Below are 27,505 nucleotides of genomic sequence, written 5' to 3' on the forward strand. Positions count from 1 at the left end.
CACCTAAGCAGGACCCCAGGCGGGTGGGCCCCTGAGCCCCTCCCTGGGCCCCCGCTGGAGTCCAGCCAGGCAGCGTGAGGGTCAGCGCTGGTGAGCCCTGAGGCGTCCGGCTCTAACTTTTCCCCACCCTGGGAGCTGTAACTGCTACAGCCATGTCTGGGGGACGGTCTGGCAAAGCTACCTCTCTCCTTTCCTATTGCAGTAGCATGTATACAACGTGAAATTTGCCACCTTCAAGGAACCAGTCCAGGGGCATCAGGCGCATTCACGCGGTTGTGCCACCACGCCCACATTCCGTAACTCTTCATTTTGTAAAACAAACTCTGTCCCCATTCAACACTCACTGCCCTCCCGTCCCCCAGCCCGCGGCCCTACCTTCCTGCTTCCTGTCTATGAATCCGACTGCTCTAGGGTCTTCATACGAGTGGATCACACACGATTTGTCCCTCTGTGACTGGCCCACGTCACTCAGCATGTCCCTCCATGATGCAGCCTGTGTCAGGACCCCTTCGTTTTCAGGCTGGGTCATCGTCACCACATGGACTGATGAGCACAGTCTCAGCGCATGCGAACTGTGCTGCTAGGAACATGGCGGGGGGGCGGGCGGGAGGAATATCTCTTGGAGACCCCGCTTTCAGTTCCTTCAGGATACTCGCCCGGACGTGGGACTGCTGGGTCTGGGGGCAGCTGTATCCACTGTTTTACACAGAAGATGCACCATTTTACATTCCCACCAACAGTGCACAAGGCTTGGCTTTAATTCTGATTAAAAACCTCTGCTAAAGGACTTCCCTGGCGGTCCAGTGGTTAAGACTCCACTCCTCCAATGCAGGGGACATTGGTTCCGTTCCTGGTCGGGGAACTAAGATCCCACATGCCACATGGGGCGGCCAAGAAGAGAAAAACAAAAACAAACAAATGAAAACCTTTGCTAAGAGGGACTCTTCCTCAACAGGGCTCCCCAACCCTAAGAGGAAAGCAAGGCTGTCTCACCCAACTGCTCCAGGCCCACCAAGAGCGCGGGGGGCCCCACAGCAGGACCTCACCCCCTCCCTTGCTCGCCCCCCTCAGGACGGAAGCGACAGGGCCAGTCACAAGCAAAGACATCTGAGGAGGGGACTGTCCCCGCCTGGGCCCGCCTGCCGCGGGGGGAGGCTCTGCGTGCTCTGGCAGGGCAGCGACCTTCCCGCATGGCCTGCGGAGGGCAGCTCTTGGCCGCCCTGTGGACAGAATGGACAGAGCACAGGGCCAAGGGCAGCGGGAGGACCGGCGGTGGGTGGGGGCTCCTTCCTGAAGTAGCGCCAAGACACCCCTCGCTCCACACGCAGCGCCCACGGTATCTCCTCGCCGTCTCCGTCCACCTCTGTTTCCGCTCCGCTCCCCGCGACAGCTGCTCAGCTCGCACTTGGCTCCTGCGCCGAGCCCGTCTGCGTCTGCCGTCCAGCTGGGCGATCCGGAGCGTCCTGTCCCCGCTCCACGGGTGCAGGGCCGTGCTGTGGCTGACGCTTCCTGCTGACCGTCACTGTCGGACATGGATGCCGGCGTCTGCTCGCATCCAGAGCGGGCACGACGAGGGCTCTGGGCTCCGCCCCGGTGCCTGTGCCTCCGCCCTCTGGAGAATCTGAGGGCTGGGCCTGTCCTGGGCTCCCCTGCAGCGGGCCCGACCCGGTGGTCCTGGGCCCCCACGTCCTCCTTCTCCTGGGCCTCCCCCCAGGTCTCTGGCCACTCCTCGTCTTGCTGGCTTCAGAAGGAGGCAGGAGTGCCCCTCTGCATGCCAACCACCATCTTTGCCACCTTGGCTCTTCTTGACATTTTCACTCTAAAATTAAAAGTTCCAGCCCAACGCGTAGTCCTTTCCGAAACACGGCCCGTTCCCTCCTGACTGCCCAGGGGCCGATCCCAGGCCCCCCGCCCCGGGCTCTACCTATCTCCTGGAAGCCCCTCAGCCTGCTCGCCACCCGACCAGCCCCCCAGGAGGACCCTGCCCTGTCCTGTGGCCGCCAGCCAGTGTGGAGGCGCCTTGCAGAAAGAGCCCAGTGACTGGCTCTGTCCAGCCTCCGGGAAGGCCCTAGAGACGTCCTGCACTCCCAGCCCCGGGCCCAGCACTTGGGGCCCGGCCCCGCCCTGCTGACTGGCGCCCCAACATCAGGGAGCTCCGTATCCCACCTCGTCCCACCTCACCCCCCTCTCACTGATGGTGCTCAGGTGGGAAGTGTCTGTCCCAGATCACCGCGCATCCCCTTAAGCAGGGCTGAGTTCCGCAGGGATGGGACCAGGTCCGGGGCCTAGGACGGCACCTGGTGCACCCAGGTCCTCGGAGGAAGGGGGCCAGATGTGCCCAACGTAGCGGCTCCCCCAGCTCCTCGAGACACAAACTCTGCCCGAGACGGGAAACGTGGACGTTACTGCAAGCAGACTCAGAGACGGGACAATAGATGCGGGAAAGGAGCCGCGATGCCGACAGAAGACAAAGGACTAATGTCCCAAGTACAAAGGCGCCTACAGAGGAGCAGCAGAAAGACAATCAACCCACAGAAATGCGGGCGACGGCGCAGAGGCGACTCACAGGCGTGCAGACCCGTAACCCACGCCGCCCTGGGGCTCCAGAGCCTTCCGGGGCCCGCGGGTCGCCGCCCGCCGCCCTGGCTTTTATGAGGAAAAGCTCAAGCTCCACAGAAAGTTGCAGCAAGAGCTCAGCAAACACCCCCCCGCCACCAGCCAGGGACCCCGCCCCGTGGGCACCTAGGCTTTGGGGGCGACCGGGCTGAGAGCGAGCTGGGGCATCAGGACGCTAAGCGAGGGGCCGTCGCCCGCGGCGCCCTGTCCTCCCTGCTGTCGGCGGCCTGCCTGGCTGGTCTCCTCGGATCTGGAACCGTCCCTGGCCCTCCTCCCTAAAACCTCTCCCACTGTAGTAAAGCGTGTACGATGTAAAATCGACCATTTCAACCGTGCTCAAGCACACACACCACCAGCGGCATTCAGCACTGGCGACGCTGAGCAAGCGTCCCCTCTAACTCCAGGACCGCGACATCAGCCCACGGGGCCCCGCCCGGCCTGACGTTCGGTACGAGGGGCTCACACGTGTGGCTCCTCTGAGGGGTGCCACGTCCTGGGTTCACCCACCCGGTAGGTGTCGGGACAGCACTGGGCCCTCCGGGCAGCCGCCCTGAACACGCGTGTGCAAGCGTGAATGCAGCCCCTGTTCCTCTTCTTCTGAAAGAGTGATGTGCTGGCCACGTGGCGACGTGGCCGGGCCTTTAGAGGGGCCGCAGACCGCTGCCCAGAGTGGCCGCCCCACCACAGTCCCGCCAGCAGCACTCAGCTTGGGCGCAGGGCGACCACACGGGCCACGAGGGGCTGGCTGGGCCCAGACGCCAGCACAGCGTGCAGCCCGCGACGCACGAGGAGAGCGCCCCCCGGGCTTCCCAGGGCCGGGCTGGCCCTCCGAGGAGGACGCTGACTCTCCCGTTTTTCTCCCGGCACCCAGGACGTCAGCGGTTAAACCGGGGCCACGTGCGGGCCTGCCTCTGTGGCCCCACATGCGCTGGGTGTTCTGTGGGAGGGAGAACTAAGGGGCCTTCTGTCTCCAGGAGCTGACCCTGTCTGCACGGTCCTGCATCTGCCCCGGTGGGAGCGGGGGCCCTGCGGCGGCAGGTGGCCACGCGGCCCCCACGCCCGGCCTGCCCCCCTGGGACGGGCCGGCCCACACACGGCACCCTGGGGGCTCAGGCTCCAGGCCCACGCAGCTTGGTCACGGCAGGGCCGCAGGGTGAGACTGGGGCACCTGGAGGCCTGGAGGGTTCTCAGGGGCAGAGCCTGCTGGGGGCCAAGGGCTCCAGTTGCACCCGCATCCCGAGCGCTGGTCACCTTCCTCCGGCAGCCTGAGGCGGCTGCCAGCTCTCGCTGGCCCAGCTCAGCTTTCTCTGCTGATCGAGCCTTATCTGGACATGGCTGCTTCCTGCTAATCAGGAGAGAAGGTCAGAGGTGCCTTCTCAGCTTCCCTGCCAGCCGTGTGGGGCTGGGATGGCCCTGCAGGAAGCAAGGGACAGTCAGGCACCCCAACACCAAGGCCGGGACCCCTGGAAGGGGTCACTGTGAGCCCACCTTCCTGCCCCAGCAGAAGCTAACCTGCGACGGGGGCCAGGGCACGGGCAGGAGGGGGCAGAAGAGCCAGTCCCTCCAAGGGAGTGGTGGGTGTTGCGTCAGAGGCCAGCATGGCCACACGCTGGACAAGCCGGCCGGTGGGTGGGCCGGGCTGAGCACGGGTACCCGGTAGAGGCCACATGGGCCCAGGCGCCTGCAGAGAGCACCCTGTGTCCACAGCAGGGAGGGCCGCCCCAAGGGGGCTGGGCAGACAACACTGGGACACACGCATAACCTCAACACAGGGTCCAGGACCCAGAGAGCTCCAGCCAGCCGGCCACAAGGCTGTTACACGTGAGAGCCGTCAGCCATCCCAGGACCCGGGCCTGGCCATCAAAACCTCCTTCCTTGGGCCTTCTGGGCCTCTGTGCCCCGCCTGAGTGACCAGAGGCCCTGGGCACGCGGGTACACCTCACTAGCCACTGGAGGGGAGCCCCGCACTGTCCTGGTCGCGAGGGAGACGGGGTCCCCAGGCGGGAAAGAGCCCCTGCCCAGCACTTTCCTGCGGGGGGGGCCCTTCCTCGGCCAGGCCAGCACAGGGAAGCTGGGTGCAGAGGACGGCGCAGGCCACAAGGACCTTGGTTGGGCCGCATGCCCTCCTGCACAGCCTGCCGGCTGGACCGTGCCACAGGGGACTTCAGGGACCAAGCAGTGGCCCCGCTCAGCCTTGCTCCAGGCGGGAAGCTGTGGTCCAGGTGACTCACAGCCGGGACAACAAGGGCCCAGCTGGCCGCAAGCCCTGCGGTCTGCCTGGACAGAGTGAAGGCGATGGCCTTCCTCCTGCTTCTTTGCCAAAATCTACCCAACTCCTGCCCCACTCCCAACTTCCCAAGGGGTGGGGGGGGAGATGGGAGGGCACACTCGGGGGTGGCCCTGGAAGGAGGCGGCCCGTTCCCCGGCTCCTTTAACATTCAGCTTTCCCCAGGGCTCAGAGAGACCACCCTGGCCTCGCCCCAGCCCGGCCTGTCCAGGCGCATCCCCAGGCCACACCAGCAAGCAGCCAGCGCCTTCTCTCTGGGGACCCCGAGTCCCCAGGCTCCCTCCAGGCAGCACAGTCCAGGGACAGGCGCCCACGAGGGCTGGCGGAGCGAGGCCCACGGTGACGGGAGAGCACCTGGGCCGCGTGCGCTGACAAGCAGGGCCGCCGTGGGACGCCGTGCCGGGGCAGCCTCTGGTGGCCCCGCAGTGGGCAGGCTCACGGAAGGGAAAGAGCACGCCCCGCTGGGTGCGGAGTGCGGCCGTCTGGGGGAGTTCAGTGCCGCCAGGTTGTCAGACAACGGGGTGTCGGGAGAGCCAGAGCAGTCAGGGCGGGCGAGGTGGCACGTGCGCCTCTGGTGTCTCACAGCAGGTGGTCTACAAGGACCCGACAAGCTCCAGGTCCCAGGCTGTGGGCACGCTCCACTGCAGGCCCACTGCCCACAGGCACCGGGTCTGGGGAGGGCACGGAGGGCAGCAGCCACATGCACCCTGGAAGCGTCTGTGAGGGGAGCAGAGTGTGTCCTGCCCCAGGTGCCCCTGAAAACACTGGGGGCACAGCGGGGGCTACAGGCTATTGTTTCCCCCAAATCCATATGTTGAAGCCCTAAGCCCCACTGTGATGCTATCAGGAGGAGGGACTTCTGGGAGGTGATGAGGTCAGGAGGGTGGAGCCCTCGTGAATGGGGTTAGTGCCCTTGTAAAAGGGACCCCAGGGAGCTCCCTCACCCCTTCCCCCAGTGAGGACACAGGGAGACACCATCTATGAACCAGGACGCAGCCCCCACCAGACACCGGACCTGCTGGCACCGAGACTTTGGACTTCCAGCCCTCGGAACTGTGAGAACTAAATGCTGTTCAAGCTGCAGGCCTGTGGCACTTTGCTACCCACCTGAGCTGACAGCAGGGATGGGGCTTGAGCCTTCTCGGAGGACTTCTGCTCTGCCCCAGACAGGGTGTGTCTAGGGCTGAACTTCTCACTTAGCAATCAAGACCCGCTCCTCGGCAGGGGGCCACAGGGGCTGCTGTTCAGCAGGAGACTGAGCCCTTAGCACCTGCGCCCAGGGGCTGGAGCCCCCAGGAGGAACCCTGGACGCCAGACCAAGACCTCCACCCGCACCTCCTCCAGTTTGCGCCACGTGGCTCCCTGCAGAGGCGCCTGCCCCGGGAAGCCCGGGAGGCCCTGGGGGCTGAGCAATCCCACCATCTGAGGGCCGGGTGCAGTGCCCACCGGGCTTCACCACGGCCGCTGCGGCCAGGAGAGGGGCGGCACAGCCAGGGCTTCTGTTCAGGGGCTCCTGTGTGCCCCGGGGGGCTGCCCACGTGGCCCAACCACGGAGCTGAGGGTAGCCCCTCATGGTCAGAGCTGGCACTGGACGCTGCTGGGCGCGGCTCTCGCCAGGAAGGGCGACTGGAGACAGAGGAGGGGAAGCAGGACATCCGACCAGACCCCAGATGAGAATTCCTCCAAAACGAGCTGGGCAGACACTGAGTCCCAAGGAGGATGAAGTAAAAATGTGATAATAAAGACACCCAGACGTGCCAAATCCAAAGAAAAACACCTCCTAGCAACCAGAGAGCACACGCCGCCCACAGGGGCACCGCTGGCAGGCCCACCGCACTCGTCAAAACCACCAGAGGCCAGGGCACACAGCCCCAGCGGCCCCTCCGTCCCGGGATGCGAGGACCGAGCGGGCGCCTGGGCGGAGCGGAAGGCGCGTGGAAGCGGGCCCCCTTGTGAGCAGGCGTCTGGAACGGGGTGGGGGGGGGAGGCCGGGAGAGGGGTGCAGAGCCCACTCGGCAAGGCCCTCACTTGCCTGCGAGGGAAGGAGGGACGCTGGTTTCCCGTCAATGCTGGGAATTCTCACTTTTCAAGCACACGCTAAAGGAACTTGAAAACAGATTTCCTGGAGGGGATAATAAAGAAAACTCAATCAATCTTCACCAATTTCCAAGGAATAAGTGACCAAAAATAGCAGAGGAAGAGCAAAACAAAGAAAGAATGATAACAGAAAGGAGCAGCAGGCTGACGTCACGGACTGGGCGGGCACGCGGCACCCGACGGGGCATAAAGCGGGATCCGGGTGAAGGGGACAGAGGTGGTGAAAGGGCTAGTCACCAGGAGGCTGAGCCACGCGGCCCTGCCTCCATCACCGGGGAGGGAGGAAGGCCGCGGGTCCCAGCTGGGGGGCTGGCTGGGCGAGTCACGGAGGCCAGCGCAGGACGCGCCTCAGCTGGGACGGATGCCCCAGCCAGCGGAATCCCAGGAACCCACGTCCCTCCTCCTCCCACGGACACAGCCTGCAGGCACCCCACCTCACCGGGGCCTCGTCCTGTCTCCAGGAGGCCCCACGCTCGGACCTCCTGTCGGACCGCCGCCCATCTTCCGGCCCACGTCCTCTAGCGCTGGACCCACTGTGGGTCACCCCAGGCCAGCCCCCAGCCTAGCACCCCATCTCCCTCCCTCTGGTCCCTCCTGGGGCACCCAGTTCACCAATATTCTCCACCTGAGATGCTGGACACAGCCCCGGAGAACCCCTGGCACCACCTGGCCACCCAGGTCCGCGACACGGACGTCTGGCCCCCAACCTTCCCGGGCCACCCTCCTCCCTGGACCAACACCTCACATCCCCCTCCGCCCCACCTCTCTCCATTGCTCGCTCTGCTGAGAAACAGGGGTGACCTGAGGAGAGCTGCTTCTCACAGCAGCCAACACACGGCCATTCCTCCCGGTACCCCCCCATCGCGGCACCCCCCCCCCCCCGAGTCCCCCCAGCTACTGCTGCTCCCTCCTCTCCAAAGCAGGCTCCAGACAGGGTCCGTGCTCACCACACACCTCAATCCCAGCAGCTGGCCCTCCTGGAAACGCTGGGTCTTGGGCCCTGGCTGTCTGCTGCCCCGGAGCCCCAGGTCCCTCTTCTCAGCCACACCACTGCCCTCCGTCTGGGCAGGCACTGGCCACACCAGGGCTGTCACCAGGCGAGGGGTAGGGTCACACTGAGGTCGGGCCGGCGATCAGACACACCAGCCCCCCAGGCTCGGCCACTCCCCACCACGGGCACAGCGGTCACCCCTGGGGGCCCCCGCTTCCCTGGTGGGAAGCCACCACTGCGTCTGCTCAGGTGGGTCCTGCCTCATGGCCTGTCCTCCACAGAGAGGCCCGAGACCCCAAGACACAAGGGGGCGGGGCTGGTGCCGGCTGGAGCCTCCCCCCACCGGGTGTGGGTACGGACGCAGGGGTTCACCCTGAGTTCCCTCTTCCAACAGCAGAGGTCCCAGCCCCGCTCGGTGGAGAACAATGTCTCCTCCCTGAGACAGGCACCAGGTGCACCTGCTCTGAGGTAATGCAGCCGCCGTGGACCCACAGGCTTGCTCTCAGTGAGGGCGTCCCCAGGGGACGCTGCAGGGGTCCCTGCTGTGCCCACACAGAGGGCCGCCTGGACCACGCCCAGCCATCGCGAGAAGCACGCTGAGTGGTCACAGGCTCTGAGGAGACCAGAAGGCTCCTGCCACTTGCCCCGCCCCACGCTGGTGCCTCCAGGGGGTGCTCAGGCCCCCAGGCCCCGATGCACTGCACCACAGAGGCTGAGCCTGGGGGCCAAGCACCCTAGACTCCCCCAGAGCTCCTGGAGGCCCGGGGTCCCCTCCCCAACCACGTCCGGTCCCCAGGACCTCCAGCAAATCTCAAACGTCGATGGAAATGCCAAGTCAGGCACGCGGGCGTGAGAGGCGACGCGAGGGTCTGGTCGAGGCCACGCGGGGAGGGGCTGCAGCCCGCCAGCCGTGCCCAGGGCCCCTACAAAGCACAGGCGCTCCTCCCCGGAGGCCTCTGCCCATCACCTGGCTCCACGGCCTTCTCCTTCACAAAGCAGCGCACAGCAGCGCCACGGCCGCCCGCCTGGGGAAGGGGGCGCGGGTCAGCCTCGAGAGGCCTCCTGGGGGCGGCCCACAGCCGGCTGAGCTAGCTCGGGAGGAAACAGCTGTGTAACATCCTAGCTTCACCTGAGTTAACTCCACAGCAGGGGGAGGAAATTCAGCTAGAGCCCTGGACATCTGTAATGCTCCACTGCTACGAGTTTCCCAATTTCCCTCCCGCAAGGCTCTGGGTCCGGGTGAACCTGACACCCTTTCTGTCTAGGTCAGTAACATGCAAAAATGGGGCTACCAGGCTGCATGTCTCACTGAGAAAGGTTCTCATCTTCACTCTACTCTTAAAGGGAATTGGAAAGACCCCCGAGTAGGAGGGGATCCCCAAGGAACTCTCTTCTAAACGGTCTGACCAGACACGTCTTTTTATTCCTAACACAAACAGCTTAACTGGAAATCCCACTTACACTGTTGCCCACTGTGCCCTCCTTTAAAGGAGCTGGTTTTCAGCAGGAAGGCGCTGGGCTGGGGCCTGCGCAGCCGCCCTCTCTCGTCCCACGGCCCACGCACACTGCCCCAGAAACCTTCTCTGCAGAAGGACAGCAGCGCTAGGGCCTACCTTGGGTACAGAGCACGTGCGGATGGGAGGCCCCAGCTTTCCAGCGGCCGTCCCCGAGCAGCTGCTGTAGCAGCTGCCCCCTCCCCGAGGCCTCTGTCCGCTGAGTCAGGCCCAAGGCTCTGGGGGAGGGCGGCTTTTCTGCCAGGCGTTGTCCCCTTTTCTCCAGGAGGCAGATGTGAAAGGGGACAGAGGTGTGGCGTTCTCTCCGCGGGTCGGGAGAGGCCTGGCTGCACAAGGCCTCCCTACAGACTCGCTCCTCCCGCTGGGGAGGTGGGGGGGTCCCCATCTGTGCCGCGCTTCTCCCCTAGAACGACCTCCACCATCGCCACAAAGCTGGCGTGACACCGAGACTGTGGGTGACCCCAGCACGGCCCGAGGGGCTCAGGTGCAGTGGTCCTATCTCCGACCCCGTCACTAATACTAATAAACAAACGTCTGAAGCCTTCGATGACCTGCCAGAGGCAAGCCCACAGGCGGGTGTTGGCGAGCTGCGGCTGGGGGGGGTGGGGGGAGACATAAGAGCCCCCCCCACCGCCCAAACCCTGACGGTCAAGGTCCCGTGTCCCCTGCGGGGACCTGCAGCGGGGCACCCCCATCAGCTCTGCCTCGGCCGCTTTGGCACAAACCCAGGACAACGGCCTGCAGGGCAAGCACAGGGCCGTGCTCACAGCGTGACCAGCCGAGGGCCCGAGGGCCGAGTGGCTGGTGGGGGAGCCGGGTCCCTGTGCCACTCGGCATCTGTGTACAGCCCACCACCCGCCTGGCCCCAGGGGCGGTCCTTGGTTGGCCCTGATGGACCCAGACGTGTGCCTCTCCTGCGGCCTCAGGCCGTTGCCGCCGGACTCTCAGCCTGTCCCATGCCCCCTCCTCTGGGAAGCCCTCATTCTGAGTGGGGCCCCATGCCCCCCCCCCAGCTGGCAGCTCAGTCTCGCCCCATTCTCACCCCTCTCCCGGGGGTGGGCGCCCAGCGCTGCATCGACAATCACAGCGTTTGGAAACATGCTCCACACGCAGCTCATCTCCTGCCACAGCCGGGCCGGCCAGGGGCACGCAGTTCGGGGTGTGGTGACTGTCACTCTCCATTAACTTGTCAAAGCGTGACAACTCTTAAGTCACGCTGCAACCAGTTAAAGCAGAGAGTCCGGAGCCCGAGCGGGAATAAGCAAGAGACAGCGTGCTCCTGTTGGGGTGGGGGCAAGCACAGCGGGGGCACAGACGGGGGGCACCCCAGAGGGACCCTGACCGGGAGCCGGCAGCAGTGTCCTGGCCATGGGCTTGGTCACAGGAGCCCAGAACCCAGGACAGGTCTGAGCAGCCAAAGCTCACCCTGCCCTCGCTGCCTGGCGCATGCAGCCTGGACGGGTAGGGCGGGAGGGCCCTGGGCCACCACAGAGCGTGGAACGGCCACGCGCCCTCCACTCCCTCCCGTGACCTGCCACGGGGCACCTCCGGGTGGCTGTACCCAGCCGGCCCCTTGGCGGAGCTCAGAGAAGGAACCGAGGGGGCGCCCAGGGCAGCACCCCAGGACACTCGCCCCAGCACGACACCTGTCTGAGGCACTTTCGGGCGCCTTGGAGATGCACCGTGTCTGCTCCCAGACAACAGGGACCAGCCTTGTGTGAGTCACGACACCCCCGAGCAGGGGGAGCCCCCACCTGGGTTCAGAAGCAGGGATGTGGGTGCTGGTTGCCAGGGGCCCTAGGGTGGTGACAATGTCCTCCGAGGCCTGAGGACACCTCCACAGAGCCAGCCCTCACACGGCGGCACCTGAAGCCCCACATGCAAACTGTGCCGGAAAGCCTCATCCCATCCTGTCTGCATCTAAAAGTAGGAAGATCCTGACTGGCCGTGATCCGATAAAAGATGACCCACCATCACTGCCGCGAGGTCGGCTGCAGGACTTGAAAACGAGGCTCCGGTTAAGGGAAAGATGCCAGTGTCCCAGCTGTCAAGGGTCCAAGGCTCCTCACTAAGGGTCTCCCAATGGGGACGCAGGCCCTACAGAGTAAAGTGGGCAAAGACGAGGGAGCCCAGCGCCAACTGGAGGAACACGCAGCCCGTGCAGGTGATGCGGGGCAGAGGCGGTCGGAACCCAGGCCGCCGAAGGCCACAGCCACATCTGACCAGAGGGCAGTGCCTCCGAGGGCCAACTCCCCGCCAACAGGGTTCCACCTTCAAGGGGGCAGAGACGCCCAAGCCCACGCTGCTCTCCTCGGGACTCACGGTGTGTGTAGGGCTGCACGTCCTGGCAGGGAGTGGAGGGAATCGCCCCACGGACAGCGGAAACGGAGCCAGCTGATGGCCAGGACGGGAGACAGGAGAGGTGCTTCTCTTCCTGCCAAGGGCAAGACCTGGTGTGTCTGCCCAAGGAGAAGAGGCCGGGCCAGGCTCCTTGTGACACCTCCCAGCCGCTCCACTCTGTCCTGACCACTGTGGGGCGGTGGTCCTCACTGCTGGTGGACCTGAGCCCCCCGTGCAGACACTGCTCGTCCCCGTCCCTCTGCCATCCCTCCCCATCCTCTCCTGCCATCCGGACAAAGGTGCCCTGTGGCCAGGCCACCAGGAGCGTCCCTTCTCAGAACCGTAGCTGGATGCTGCCCCGCACCAGGGAGGCGTCGTGCTCTGGCTGGGGAGATGAGGAAAGGCTGGTGGGGGCGGCGGGGCCCGGCTGGCTGCCTCGCGTCTGGCAGGAAGAAGGACAGACGCGCCCGGTCCGCAGCACCTCCCACCACCTCGTGGCTGCAGAAGCGCCCCCAGGGCCCGTTCTGGCCCATCCATGCAGAAGACCCCAGACCTCGGCCTTGACCTCCAATGGGAAGAGCTACCAGGCCAGCAGAGCTGGGCGCTGCGTGTCCGCTGCTGCTGAGAAGGGGCTCCTGGAGAACGCGCACGTCTCACCCCGGAAAGCACAGAGCACAGAGCGCTGCCTTCTCCGGGGCGGGCGGGGGCCCCGCGGGCTGGAGACACTCAGGAGTAGGAAGTGCTTTACTAGAAATTCCGCTCTTCAGGACAGGGCTGTCCTCACATGCATCACAGCCCTCTGCAGAGTCCTAGAAATTCCGTTCTTCAGGACGGGCTGTCCTCACATGCATCACAGCCCTCTGCAGAGTCCTCCCTGGCTGAGGACACATCGTGGCAACGCACCTCCAGGGCCGGGGGGGAACTCAGCTTCCGCGTACGCTCACCCGTCTGCAGAGTCCTCCCTGGCTGAGGACACATCGTGGCAACGCACCTCCAGGGCCGGGGGAACTCCGCTTCCGCGTATGCTCACCTGCTATTTTTAGGGCTTCTTTCAGGGCCACTGTCTAACAGCCACAAGAGCGGCCAGGCGCAGGCGGCAGGGGGGAGCCAGCAGCTCCCACACTCACCGCCCGGCGCATCCTGCAGCCCAAAATACCCAGCAGCAGCAGGAATGACAACTGCGAGCCAGTTCCCACCGAGACCGGAAGCTGAGGGGCCCGGTCTGGAGCGTCCGATGAGACTCGGTCGTACTGGCAGGAGGACACACGGGACTGGTGGGGCCTGGGTGGGACAGCAGCGCCAGGCCGCTCAGCGTCAGGGCTGCCCCGTCCTGCCATTCCCTGCGTGCCTGCCCCTGAGTACCCCCATCTCTGTGATGGGTCACTCTGGCCACACCAAGTGATGCTCAGGCCCCTGAAGGACCCTGAAGACCCAACCATGATGCCTCCACGTGCCCGTCATTGCTCCTGACTGCAGAGCAACTCTCTGGAACAGTCCCCCAGCCCCACCCACCTGCTCCCAGACGCCCTTCGTCATCCGACCCTCCTGGGGCGGGATGCTGGGCTTGCTGGGGAGAGGGAGAGGGGAGCTTGTTTTGGAGCCCAGATCCCGGGAAGAGAGGGACAGGCAGCGGGGCGACTGAGGGGCCCCACCTGGTTGATGGGTCACTAAGCATCACATGAGATGACACCTGCCCCCCGTGGCCAATTCCTTCCGCACGAAAGCCAACTCGGGAAGACGATACGTTTACAGCACTGCGCCCACGGAGGGCTACTGCCCACCTCGACACCTGCCGGAGGAGCAGGCCACCGCCCAGGTGTGCACCGGGGCTGGGCACTGCCCGGCACAGGGCGGTCAGGGGGCGCTGAATGGAGCCACGCTGACTCCAGCAAGGGGCCAGGCCTCCCCCAGAGATGCCCAGCCCGCAGGCCTGGATAGCTGGGGTCAGGTGCCTCAGTCTCTCCCTCGACGCGGCTCGCAGCGCTCAGAAGCTGCCGAGTCCTAGCCCACGCTCAACCCCGCTGCTGCCCTCCCCGCCCCGCCTCCCCCGCCCACACGTCCAACCAGACCTCCGCCCCCAACAGATTGGTGACTCCCCAGACCTCCAAACGAAGCCCAGGGTCCTGAACACGGCATCCTGTTCAACCACAGGCACGCACCAAGTGCCACTCTGTGCCCGCTCTGCCCACGGTGGGGGACGGCCGATCCCGCCTGCCCCGCACACCCTCCTGCAGGCCGGGGTGCAGGGGGACGCGGACGCGCCTCTGCAGAAAAGAGGGCTGAGAACTGGCCGCTGAAACAGGGACGAGCAGAGACTGCCCGGTGGCCGGTTTCAGTGACATCAGAGGGAAGGGCTGCCAGAGGGCCGGCGTGTTCCGGGGGCGAGCAGACAGACAGGAGGAGATGACTACTGCAGAGAAAGTGCCTGAGAACTTCCCGGAACCAATGAAAATCACCACCCCACAGAGGCAAAAAGGCCAATGACCCCAACTCAGGCACAGCAGAGAGGTGACTGCAGAGCCACTAGGGAGAAAGGACAGACCTTCCAACCAATCACAGCTGACTGGCACTGACCTCTCAACAGCAGAACTGAGAGCCAAGTCGGGGGAGATGCTGCCCGGGACCCTACAACCGGGAGGACACCCTCCAGGACGAGGGTAAACGTTTTCAGATACACTGAAAGAACAGTTAGTTATCTGCAGATCCTCACTGAAGAAAACCCTGAAGACGCATTTTCCGACACAAGGAGAAAAATGATTCCGAGTCCAGAGATACAAAAAGAATAAAGAAAAGAAAGTGGTGAGGTCTTCCCTGGTGGCGCAGTGGTTGAGAGTCCGCCTGCCGATGCAGGGGACACGGGTTTATGCCCCGGTCCGGAAAGATCCCACATGCCGTGGAGCGGCTGTGCCGATGAGCCATGGCCGCTGAGCCTGCGCGTCCGCAGCCTGTGCTCCGCAACGGGAGAGGCCACAACAGTGATAGGCCCGCGTACCGCAAAAAAAGAAAAAGAAAGTGGTGAGAGTTTTGAGATTAATCAAGTATTAACAATATAAAGGAAAAAAAAACAATATGAAGTAATAATAACCTCACATGGGCTAAAAAAGAAGACAGTTAAAATACTCTAACAAAAGCATGTATACGTGAAAGTGTTGGGTCAGAATAATGTGCTCTAAGGTCCCGGTGTTGTTCAGGAAGAGAATTTACAACTAACTTTAAATTGTAACAGCAAGTACGCAATTTACAATTTATATGGTAACCAGTGAAGAAGTAGTAGTGACAAGTTTCAAACTAATAGAAAGGGAAATAGAATAAGAAAAAAAAATGCAAAATAAGATATGACAGAAAAGAGAAAGAAATGTAAAAAATGTAGGACAATAATAAGCACAAAAATAAAATGGTAGACCTGAGCCCAAATATCAGTAATTTAGATAAAGGACGACAGACTGAATGTCCTATAGTTAGAAAATAAAGACTGTCAGATCGAATGAAAACGAAATCTAGATCGTGCCAAACAACCAAAGATACGTGTAACCTGTAAAGATACAGGAAAGTTTAAAGAAACAAGGTGGGCAAAGATATGACAGGCAAATATACCCAAAAGAAAGCTCAGAGAGCTACACTGTTACCAAATCTTTGCTCTGATGAAAAGCACTGTCAGGTCAGGAGTGAGACACGCTGACCAGTTCAAACACCGGGAGGGATTGCGATTCTAAACAGGATGTACCTAATGACAGAACTCCAGGAGAAACAGACAAAGCCAAGTATGACCTAAAGGAACAGGTATCAAACATGACACTGCCAAGTGCCAAACACATGACCCTTTTCAGGACAGACAGAACGTGTATGAACACTGACTTCAAACAGGGCCACAGAGTAAGTTCCAAAGCATCGTAAGGACCTGGTGTCATACTGACCACCCTCTGTGACAACAACATGACTAAGTTAGAAATGAACAATAGGAAAAAAGAGAAGAAATGAATTCGGCAATGGAAAAGCAACTAAGGAAAAAACCATACGTTTGGATATTAAGAAACTTTGAAATACCCCATCATGCCAAAGAGAGAATAATGGAAATTTTTAAAAAGATTTTTAAACTGAAAGATTTTATATATAAAAGCTTGTGAAACGCAGCCAAAGCATTACTTATTTTGTATTTATAAAATCTTATGTGAAAGGAAAGGAGAAAAAATAATGAGCTATTTAAAGAAATTAGAGCATCCAAAAAATTAATTAATTAATTTAAAAAGGGCTTCCCTGGTGGTGCAGTGGTTAAGAATCCGCCTGCCAATGCAGGGGACACGGGTTCAAGCCCTGGTCTGGGAAGATCCTACATGCCACGGAGCAACTAAGCCCATGTGCCACAGCTACTGAGCCTGCGCTCTAGAGCCCGAGAGCCACAACTGCTGAGCTCACATGCCACAACTACTGAAGCCCACGTGCCTAGAGCCCATGCTCCACAACAAGAGAAGCTACCACAATGAGAAGCCCATGCACCACAACGAAGAGTAGCCCCTGCTCGCCGCAACTAGAGAAGGCCCGTGCACAGCAACGAACACCCAACACAGCCAATAAATAAATAAATCAGAACAGGAACATAAAAATAAAAATAAAGAGCATAAGCGGAAAGAAATAAAGATACGAATATTCATTTTTTAAAAAAAATGATGAACCCTTGGTGAGATAGATCAGAGTGTGGATGTCCACGTGCAGAAATAGTCAACACCAGGAATTAAAAAGGGACAGCTCTAAAGGTCCTGCAGACATAAAAAAAAAAAAAAAAAAAAAGAATATTACGAACAACTTTTTGCCAAAAACTTGAAAATCTGGACGAAATGGACAAATTCCCAGAAAACTATATTTCCGAAACTAACTTAAAGTGGGGGTGTGTGTGTCCTACAATCATTAAAGAAATGGAGCCAGGAGTTACACTTGCCCCAAAGCAACTTCAAGCTCAGGTGTTGTACTGGTGATTTCTCCCACACATTCAAGGAACAAACAATTCCTGTTCCACACAAACAATACCATGCAACAGCTCTTTCTGCAGGATATCTTGGCACCAAAATCTGATAAGGGCAGCAGATGAGCAGGAGATTACAGACCCGAGACAGAGATGCAAAAGTCCTAAGCAAAATCTGAATCTCAGTCTACCCATGTACAGGAAGGGGAACACGGCATGACCACGCTGGTATTTTTCCAAGAGTGAAAGGTTACTTTAATGCTAGAAAATCCATTGACGTAATTTACTGCATCAGTCGTTAAAGGAGAAGCACCATGTCAGGCTCTTGATTATACCCAACACCCACGCACAACAAGTGCAGAGCGAGACCCCAAGGAGAAACTATCGTGCAGCCACCAGAATGGCTGGAATTGAAAAGATGGTAACGTGCACAGAACGGCTGGCGGCCATGCAAGGTGGTGCCACCACTTCGGAAAGCCCGCAGTGTCTTCAGAGTTGACACACCCCCGCCTCCCCTGCGACCAGCCATCCTGAAGAGAAGCGCAAACGCGGCCCAAGCCCTCACCCTGGATGGCCACAGTGGCTCTGAACACATCAGCTCCAAAGGAAATGACCCCAACACCCACCGGCAGGAGCAGGTTCAAACCACGTGCGGATGCCACCAACGTGGAGAGGGAGCCGCGGGGCTGCCGTGCGCGATGCCCGGGGCACCTGGCCGGTGGGGGAGCCTGGCCCCGAGCGCTCGACACTCATCCGCGGGTGACGGAGACATCCCCGTCCTGCGGGCAGTGGCGGACCCGGGCACGCGGCTGCCAAAGCTCACGCTTCCAGCTGAAGGCCCTTCCGCGAGTGTGAGCTCACCCTCTGTGGCCGGCAGAGGGCGCCAACAGGAGGATGTGGAGAAATGTGAACGCGCAGTAAGCCTGTGGAAAGATGTCCGACCCCGCGAAATTAATTCATAAGCCTCCACAGGAAGGAAAATTAAGGGGCAAGTGCAAGGGTCCAAAATGCCCCAGACCCCGCTGAAGCTGCGGGCGGCGGGGGAGGAGGCTGCTTTGGGAATCCCAGCAGAGGCGCAGGGATAGGAAGACGCCAGGGCCGGGGGTCACTGGGAAGGGGTGCTGTCCACTCCCTCGAGGAAACCCACGAAACCGAGCCTGCCTCTGTCACAGCCCCGTGGGCCTGGCACCAGCTGCTGGGAAGAGCAGAGAGCTCTCCCGCCACCACCAGGAAGGAAAGACCACAAGACAAGACCAAGGCCAACGCCGGGTGCACCTCAGGAGGCATCACAGACCTCGAAAAGACAGCCAAGAAGCGTGCATCATCAGAGGAGGGTGGTGTCAACACACTGCCGAAAAAGGATTACCAGTCCCTAAAACGCTGCTGAGACTCAAGTAGGGGGGAAAGAAAAAGGAGAAAAAATTGGCAAAAGAAATGAACAGGAATTTCGCTGATGAGGAAGTACAAATGGCCCACATCAGTAATCAGAGAAATTCAAATTAAAACCACAATACCATTTCACACCCACCAGATTGGCAACAATTGAAAGTCAGGCAGTGCTGGCAAGAAGGCAGAGCAGTGGGGATGCGGGGGGGGGGGGGGGGGGGGGTTGGGAGGGGTGGGGGGTGGGGAGGCCGGAGCTGGCATAACCGCTCTGGGAAGGCTCCTGGTGGTGACGCCCAGCACACGCCCCCCAAGCCCTACTGCCTGCGGCAGAGGGCCAGTGCGAGAATGCCCGCCCACGGGGTGCATTCATAACTGGCCCAAAGCTGTGGACAGCCACAGGTCCCCCCACAAAGCAGAGACACGTGCTGCTGTCTTACAGGGAACACCACGCCGCAGGCACAGACAGCAGCTCGATGCCGCTCAGAAACTTAGAGACCGGGCAAGAGGAGACGTGCAAACGGACAGAGTGGAATCCCTTCTACATAAAGTCTCCGAGCGAGCGGAACGAAGAACAGCCTATCCAAGGAGGCCTGCTCGGGGGTCCAAGCGGGGGGGCCCGGGTGCTGCGGGGAGGGCCGCGCCCGGGCGCAGAGGGGCTGTTCTGTGCATCCGACCCCTGAGCTCTGCGCCTGCCCACCCCGACGGCTGCTCAGCCCCACGCCTACAGAGCAACCCGCCAGGCCCCGCCCCCCGCCCCCCACCCAGGCAGAGCCGGGGACCCCCAGCACCTAGCGCTGCACGGCCCCGCCCCCGCCCTCCCCACACACCCACCAGAGTGGGCTTCCTACACCAGCTCCGCGGGGGGCCGACTGGGCCCCTCGACCACGCAACCCCTGCCCACCTGCCACCTCCCTCACCTCCCTCTGGTCAAAACTTCGGTGGTCTTTCGGGGCACCCCAGGAAGCTGCTGAAGAGGTGCAGGAAGGGGGGCAAGCATGCCCTCAGGGAGCGCCGTGAGGCGGCAGCCAGCGGGGGGGAGGGGTGACGACGCAGGGGTGACAGACAGGAGAAGCATGGTGGGGAAGGTCCAGGATGACCTTTGGCTGTGGCGCCCGACACTGGGCCAAATGCCAAGACGGGAAGTTGGAGGGGGTGGGAGGCCAGGCCTGGGGAGGTGCCCCTGAGACTTCCCAAACAAGAGGCAAGCAGGTGGGTCTCCCTCGGACACCACAACCTCCCAAGGCCCCACACAGGTCTGGGAGCACCCATCTTTTCACTCGGCACAGCCAATGCCCTGAGCCACCAGCCTTGTGCTCGGGAGGGCAACCCTGGCACCCGGCGCCCTTTGCGTCCCCAACACCTGGCTCGCACACCTGTTGAAGGAGCTGTGGCAGAGCACACCCCCCTCGGTACACACTGGCCACTTCCTCTGGTCCCGCCAGGGGATCTCCCCAGGGAGAGCTTTTCCCTGCCACCCCCCTGCAGCCCTAGTGGCCTGGTGTCCATTCCAGAACCAGGCCCTGGTGTGAGTTTGTCTCTCTTCCCCCTCAGCCTGGGAGCTTCCTCAGCAGGGACCACTGAATCAGGAAGAAACCCGCAGAGCTTCAAGCTGGCAGGAGGAGCAGGGAAGCGACAGGCCTGAGTAGAGTCGGGATGGCCATGGCGCTGTCCCGTGGGTGAGCCTCGTCCAGCTGTACCGCTGGGGACAGGGCAGTTCCCCCCAAGTGGAAAGGGCAGCATCTTTTGCGATGGCAAAATTAACAGTATGATGTAAGGAGCAGTGTTTATGTACAAGGAAGTCCCTAAATTACACAGCACAGTGCAAACAGGCAAGGGGCAGATACCCCCCGCCAGCAGGACAGGGGGGTACGGCCAGACCCTCAAAAGGACGAAGGATGAAGGAATAAAATTGTGGTCCCAGGTCCCAGATCTGTGTGTCCTCTGGACACTGCGTGCCCTGAGTGACTCCCAGGCCACTCAGGCTTGACAGTGTGGCTGGACGCAAAAGGAAATCTATGGTACCCGGTGGAGAGAGGAGACACCCTGAGTCAACTCCACCGTCACCGCATCGGTAGGCAGGTGCAACGATGCCGGTTGGGAGCCAACCAGGTGTGCGCCTCAGAGAGCCTCGGGGGACCGCGGGGCCTGAGAAACCCGGGGCCACTTCCTCCGCTGCACGGGACCAGGACCTCAGGGACCATCCACGCATCAGGGGTGGTCCGCACGGAAGGCGCGTGCCCGAGGTGGGGCGCAAAGGCGACGGCCCGGGGTGTGGGTCCCGAGTGGGGATCCCAGAGTGAACGGTTCCGGGTGGACTGTCCCGGGTGGGGGCCCCGGGTGCAGGTCCGGGGTGGCCGGTCCCGCATGCAGGCCTCGGGTGGGGACCCAGGCGCGAGGTCCCCTGTGGCCGGTCCCGGGTGGCCGGCAGGTGCGCGCGGGAACAAAGCGGCAGGCGGGCGGCGGCGTACCTGGGCACGCAGCTGGGGCTGGAGCCGTCCACCTCCCAGGTGGCGAACAGGTTCATGGGCACCGGCGTGTTGAGCGCGGCGGGCGCGCCGGCCAGGCCCAGGCGGCCCCGCTCGGCCATGGCGCCGGCCCCGCCGCTCCCTCGGCGGCCTGGGCTGCGGCCGGGCCGCGGACGCGCGGCGGGCGAGCGGGCGGGCCGGGCGCGCGGAGGGCGGCGGCGCGGTCACATGGCTGCAGGGCGGCGGGGACAGCCGGGCGGGCGTCGGGCAAGCCCGCGGGCGGCGACCAGGCTGCGGCCGCCCCGCCCCGCCCGCGCGCGCCCCCACCGTGCTCCCCCGCCCCCGACCGCGCCGCCGCCGCTGATTGGCTGGGCGGGCGCGCGCTCGCCGCTTCGGGCCCAATCACGGCCTGCGGAGGGCTCACCGGAAGTGAGATTCGCGCGCCCCCCCCTCGAGCCGGCGCCCCCGGAGGCGCCCCAGCCCGCGGCCCGCGGGAGCGCGCGTCCGCGCCTGCGCACAGGCCCCGCCCAGAGCGCCGCGCCCCGCCCCCCGGGAGAGGCAGGGAGGGGCCAGAGAGACCTCAGGGTCCGCCTGTGGCCCTGTGCCCCGCGAGCCCCCAGGAGCACTTATTGTCCCCCTGTATCCCCCGGGCCTCTGCGCGTCCCCGACCCCCCAGTCCTACGCCTCCTCAGAATCTCCCCGCCCCCCCGCGCACTCCGCGTGTCCCCTGGCGCCCTCCAGTCCCATGCCGGCCCCCGGGTCCTCCGCACCGACTCCTAGACCACCGGGCCCCCGCGCCTCTCGTGTCCCCCGGAGGCTTGCCCACGCTGCGAACTCTCTTTGTCCCCCCACCGTCTCTTTGTACCCTCCCCCCGCGCCGAGTCCCTTGGCGGATCGCCCGGGTGGGGCGTGAAGCAGGAGGACCAGGGTCGCGGGTGGCACAGACCCATCAGCCCCCCCCCCCCCAAGGAGTTCCTCCGTGCGGGCGCACTGGGGCTCCACACAGGCTCAGTGTGCAGATTGGTCCTCCATAAATCCCCTCTGGCGTGTCCTCTTTCTGCCTGAGCCTCCTTATTATCCAGCAATGCCCTTTCTGCGGTTTTTACACATGACAGTGGAGAACAAATGTCTGGGGGCAGGGGTGGCTCCTGGCCATGGGGCTCACAGTGAACTTGGGGATCCAGGCAAGTAGGAGGCGATGACCAGAGCTACCCTTTGGGCCCATGGGGCAGGGAAGGTCAGAAAAGGCCCTAGAAAAGAACATCTAGTTTGGGGGGCCCAAGGAGGGGTCCCCTCCCCCCATCCTTTTGGCGGTGGTTCTGATCAGTCACCAGATCCTGCTGCTGAGATTTAGGAGAAGCTTTTCTGGCATCTCTTCTGTTTCTTTGTAGCCACAGTATTCACAGTTGCTTTTCTCTCTAGTTGCTGTCTGTGTCTTGTTGTCTACTGAAAGAAGCCCAGCCCAAGCAAACGGACTTTCTTCCCTCACCCTTGGGGTTTACCATCCAGCGCCCCATTAGCTCTTTCTCCTGCAGAGGAGCCCATGCTGGCTCCTTCCTTTGTAAGAGCTCAGCCTCCAGCGCTGACTCCCTATCTGGAGCTGCAAACAGCTGTGGCTGCTTAAAGCCAGGGTGGCATTTTGGAGAGAACAAGAGAATCTGTGTTTCCCACATGTTCCTGCGCCTTTGGGGTGGTACAGCTGAAAGCCACGCGGGGCTGTCTGTCCTCAGCCAGCTGACTGGGTATTGTCTTACATCGCTGCTCCTGCCAGGCAGAGTGCCTGTGGGTCTCATACCTCTGAGATGGGGGGAGGGAGGTGTCCGGAGAACGGGCACCAGCCCCCTGTGAGGACAGGGGCCCAGTGACCTCGGCGTTTGGCTTGCTGCGGTGCTGGATGGCGAGAGGTGCGGTGGCGTCAGATGAATGGGCCACCTGACACTTTGTGTCTGTGTGCGCTGGCATCTCACCCAGGAGAGGAGTATAGCTGGGGGTCAAGTGCGGAGATGTGGGGTGACTAAGCCGTACACAAGGGGGCTTGACACCAGCTGCCTGTACAGTAGAGTTGTGCCCCTCCTCGGTCCCAGGGACCACTGTGAACCCTTCATGGACTGGACAGCCCTGTTCCATCCCCAAGTCACAGACGAGGAAACTGAGGCACCCAAGGGTATGCAGCCCCTAAGGGGAGGGGCCCGGGTGTGGGCTCACACAGTCTGGTCCAGAGCTGTCCCGATAAGCACGACGGAGGAAATGCTTAAATCTTTCTGCGAGGCAGGGAGGCAGAAACTGGAAACAGGCTGTGTGCTCTGTACCTGTGACTCTGTTTTTATTTGTTCCTTTTTTAAGGTAGGACCATGTGGACACCACAATGTTAGTGGTGGTGAGATGGAGTGGACAGGTATCACTTTGTGATCAGAGTCACCTTTTTGGCCAGAACCTCTTCCATGCATTGCCACCCTCTGTGTTTGAAAATGACTCTGGACTGTGTGTCCCAGGATGAGTGCCCTGAAAGCTGGGAGGATGCCCCTCCAAGTGGCACAGGGTGACACGTGCTCCCCACACACACACCCCGCAAATGTTTGGGGGACATCTGTGCTTTCTGATGGCTGTTTCTTTAGAACAGGAACTTGGTTAAAGAGGACCCTCTCTGGACAACTGGTGTGGCATGGGTGGGGATGAAGCTGGCGGAGAGGGTTTGTCTAGAGCAGAGGTCCCCGGAGGGCGCCCTGAAATCCTTTGCTAAGGACCTGATAGTGTGCCACCTGCCTGCCAAGTTTTTCAAACGCATTAAGGCCTCGGCTTTCCAAACGGGGCGGTAGGACTGCCGCTGTGTTGAAGCCCCCCGACTCCCGGTAGATAGGACGAGGTGGAGGCTGGCAGCTCCTTCCCTGCGATCCCACCCATCGTCACTGGGGGGCCCTGCGCCTTCAAGTCCGGGCTCTCGCTTTTCTACTGGGGCGCTCTGGATCTCCGGCCCTTTGGAAACTCATGCGTCTGTTCAGCCTGAGTTAAATCCCCCCAGGCGTGGGAGGCAATGCAGCACCAGGCAGGGCGGCCCCTGACTGCAAGAAGCTCCCCTCCGGGTGCGGACACCGCGGGGCTCCCTCCGGCAGGAGCCTCGGTGCGCGTCTTCCCGCGCCTGGAGCGCAGCGGGCTGGGGCGCGCCAAGTCGGCGGAGGCTGGTGTGCTCCTCCGCCCTGTGGCCTTTGGAGTGGCTGCAGCCGGTCAGGTGAGTGGCCAAGGCCTCCTGCAGGGCGCAGACACCCGTTCAGCTGGGTGGTTCCAGCCTGCTCCAGCCCGCAGCTTGGCGGCATCTTCTCTTCCTAGGGCGGTGCTGCGGGAGAGGCGCAGGGGCGGGGCAAGACTCTGGCCTGCCCACGCTCCTGGCAGAAACCCCTGGATGTGACCTATGTCCCATCCACTCCTGTGGGTGGAAGATGTGGTGTGGCTGAGGCACCATCACTGAAGTAGGGATGGGAACTCTTCACAGAAGCCACAGCAGACGACAAAGAGTGGCCCGGGGGGCAGTCCTCTTACAGGGAAAGAACAGCTGTGACCTCCCAGGGCAGGGCAGGTGTGCTGGGAATGCTGTGAGCCCGAAGTCTGTGTCTGAGATGCTCCGGGAAGCTGCAACAGGATTGCGGGCATCTGGCACCAGAGCCGCAGGGGTGGGTGGGCTCAGCTTGAGGGCAGCACCAACACTCCTTCTGTTGATATCCAACACAGGGTTAGAGATTCAGACACTTAGGATGCCTGCCTGTCTCATTCACCTGTCCACCCCGGCTGAGCTTCGTAAGCCAGGATGGCATTCAGCATCTGTCTCCCTGGGATGCCCTCTAAGTGGCTGGCATGGAGCAGGTGCCCCACTGATCCCTACCATTGACTGACTGTGAAAGAAGCTGGAAATTCCATCAGGAGCTGCCCAGTGAAAACGTCTCAGGTGACCCTTACAGAGCTGAGTGGAAAGGTTCAGACATTTGTTCACTTCATAAATGATCATCAGGCTAGTTTCCAACCCTAGGGTCACAGGAAAGAAAAAGCAGAACCTGGTTCTTACCCCCATGGAGCGTACATTCTCCCAGGGAGAGAATATGAACAGGTCAACCAACACACAAAAACATTGTACTTTCCGATAACGGGTGTTTGGACTGAGAGAGCGTGGGCAGGGAGGTGACGTGGGGCTGAGGATGGAAGGACAGCGAGGTGCCAGTGGGGGAGGGCAGTGCCGGCCTGGGAGCTCCCTAGAATCCTGTCTGCTGGGCTCAGGCTCTGGAGGGCTGGAGCGTCCCCAAGAGTTTAGGGCGGGCCTGCCCTCAGCCGGCTGAGCGTTACTGAATAACAGAGAACAGAGACTGAGGACCACGGGCAAAGGCACAGCGGAGTGTTTACAGAGGGGCCAACAGCATGTCGTCCAGTGCGCTGGGGGCACAGAACGGAGTACGGGGAAAGGAGCCACAAGCCAGCCATCCGGAGAGGTCCGCGCAGGGGCGCATCTCGGCGGCCTTTTCTACGCACACCCATACTTCTTCAACAGATCTGGGTGGAAGTACAAGCACTGTATTTTTTTTACCTAACAGCAAACTATGAGCATTTTGCTGTATCCTTAGGTGTTTTTCTAGAGTGCGGTTTTCAGCGGCCTTTTGCTATTCTGTGACGTGGCTCTGGCACAATCTGTTTACCCAGATGTCCCTTTGCGGGCATTTAGACCAGCATCATATATGTGGTGAAGTGTTAGTGGCATCCCATTAAAATGGTCAGCTAGTCCTTAAAACGTTAGTAAGGGCTAATGTTTTAGTGGGAGGAAGGAAGAGGTTATACCGTCTTTATGAACAGAATTTGGTTATATCCTGAGAAAATGCAAGAGAAGAACCTGGAAGAGAGCTGTAACTAAGCAGAAGTAAGAATGTTACAGGTTGTAAGACGCAAAGGGACGGTCCACCCCTGAAACAGCAAACAATGAAACAAAGTACCCCTCGTGGCAGAGAGAGCTAGTTGGCCGCAACATCTGTTCTCTCTCTCCCAGAGGGACAGAGCTCTTGATCTGGGGCTGAACACAGGAGGAGAGATCCCTTTTCCAGCTTTGGGAGCATACAGCTGGGTTGTAAAGGAATATTTGCCTGTGTGGACAGCAGTGCCATGTGAGGAGGCTTCTCTGGGAGGGGACTCATCAAGTGCTCCCCACAAACGGACGGGTCCAAAATGGTCAGTGCAGGGGGCTCATAGGGAATTTTGTGTTGACCCAATGGCCACCGGTGCCCAGATTAAGCACTGTTTCTGGGTGTGTGTGAGGGTGTTACTGGATGAGATCAGCACTCGGACAGGTGGACCTGTAACACAGGTGACCCTCCCCAGTGCAGGTGACCCCCCCAGTACAGGTGGGCCTCATCCATCCGCTGAGGGTCTGAATAGAACAGAAGGTGGAGGAAGGAGGGATTTGCCCTTTTGCACCCGCCTCACCATTGAGCTGGTCTCGTCTCATCGCCTGTCCTCGGATGGGAGTGATGCCATCGGCGCCCCAGGTTCTCAGGCCCTCGGACTTGGGATGAATCACACCACCTGCTCCCTGGGTCCCCAGCCTGCGGACGGCAGCTCGTGGGACTTCTCGGCCTCCGTGACCGCGTGAGCCGACCCCTCATAACAAACCTCCCTGTCAGTGTCCGTCCTATTCGTCTGCGCCTCTGGGGAACCCCAAGTACTACAGGGAGCTTGAGAAACTGGTGCTGAAGTTCACCTGGAAGAATAAACAAGGGGTCGTAGCTGTGAGACGGGGTGACTGCAGCAGCCCGCCTTCTCACTTGTGAGACGGGGTGACTATAGTGCCCACGCTGCCTTGTCGTGGGATCAGCACGGGGGTGGGTGTGAACGTGTGGAGCTGCTGCCCAGAAGGCACAGGAGAAATGGGCAGTGTTGGCGTCACCGCTACTACCAGGCTTTGGAAGGGAAGCGGAGGTGTCCTAACCAACTGTCTCATGAGATGACAGTGACCGAAGCCATGCCTGTCACTGCAAGAATCCAAGAGGTGGTCAGTAGCACAGAACAGGTGAGAGGAAGGCTCTTCTCAAGGCTGCTTGCCAGAAAATCAGGTGTGAGCCTCCCTCGTGCAGAACACCTACGCGAAACCCAGGTGGACGACACAGTTAGGCGTCAAATACGGCAAAGCCACCTCTGGACTTGAGGGGACTTTCTGAGCATAGCAACACTCTAGGAAGTCACTGGCTGATAGCCGGTGGTATCTGTGTACCTGGAGATGTCCACTGTCTCCGAAGCCAAAAATCCACTGTCAGCAAAGTTAAAAGGGAGAAGAATGTATGTCGTAGGCCAAGGGTGGTAACCTGGTTACCTAACGACCACCTACAAATGGATAGGAGTGATGCAGACAGGGGAAGGCATTCCAGAAGACCGGTAGAGGGAGGTGGGTTGGCCGGCAGTCATGGGAATCGAATTCCCACATACAGAGACACCCGTTTCGCCCTGAGAATTTGAGGATCTAACACTGGGATCCCTGCGTTGGTGCTGGTAGGAAACGGGTGCCGGTGCACCGGAGGGGCTGTATCAGGCCCCCTCTGGGGGAACCGGAGGAGGAGGGGTCAGGAGCACAGGACCCCGCAGGTGGCACTGCCCTACAGCCACACTGCAGGAGGTTCCTGAGGTCACCTCTGACCTGTGGGAGCCTCGTAGGCCCGGGGCTGGGCCAGCGGGGCTTCTCAGAGTGAAGCCTGGAATCATGTCCAGGGTCACAGAGCCAGGGGAGGTCAAGCCGGCCACCGCACAGCCACCCCCTGGAGCACACAGCTGTGCAAAATGGTAAGTTAGGACATGGCTAAAAATACGATCCTTTTTGGTTAACAAAATGTG

General features: G+C 61.3%; 1 protein-coding gene across 11 annotated transcripts in view; it reads right to left on the bottom strand.

Moving 5' to 3' along the window:
- Window positions 1-20,943, bottom strand: part of PACS2 (phosphofurin acidic cluster sorting protein 2) — a 61,175-nt gene extending 40,232 nt beyond the window's left edge. For all 11 annotated transcript variants that reach the window (XM_079914669.1, XM_079914675.1, XM_079914670.1 and 8 more), the window contains exon 1: window positions 20,657-20,943. In XM_079914669.1, coding sequence (XP_079770795.1) covers window positions 20,657-20,775 — 119 coding nt within the window. In that variant the 5' untranslated portion in view covers window positions 20,776-20,943. The remainder of the gene's footprint in view (window positions 1-20,656) is intronic.
- Between the last annotated feature and the right edge of the window lie 6,562 nt (window positions 20,944-27,505).

Source organism: Stenella coeruleoalba (assembly GCF_951394435.1).
Source record: "Stenella coeruleoalba genome assembly, chromosome: 2".
Lineage (NCBI taxonomy): Eukaryota > Metazoa > Chordata > Mammalia > Artiodactyla > Delphinidae > Stenella > Stenella coeruleoalba.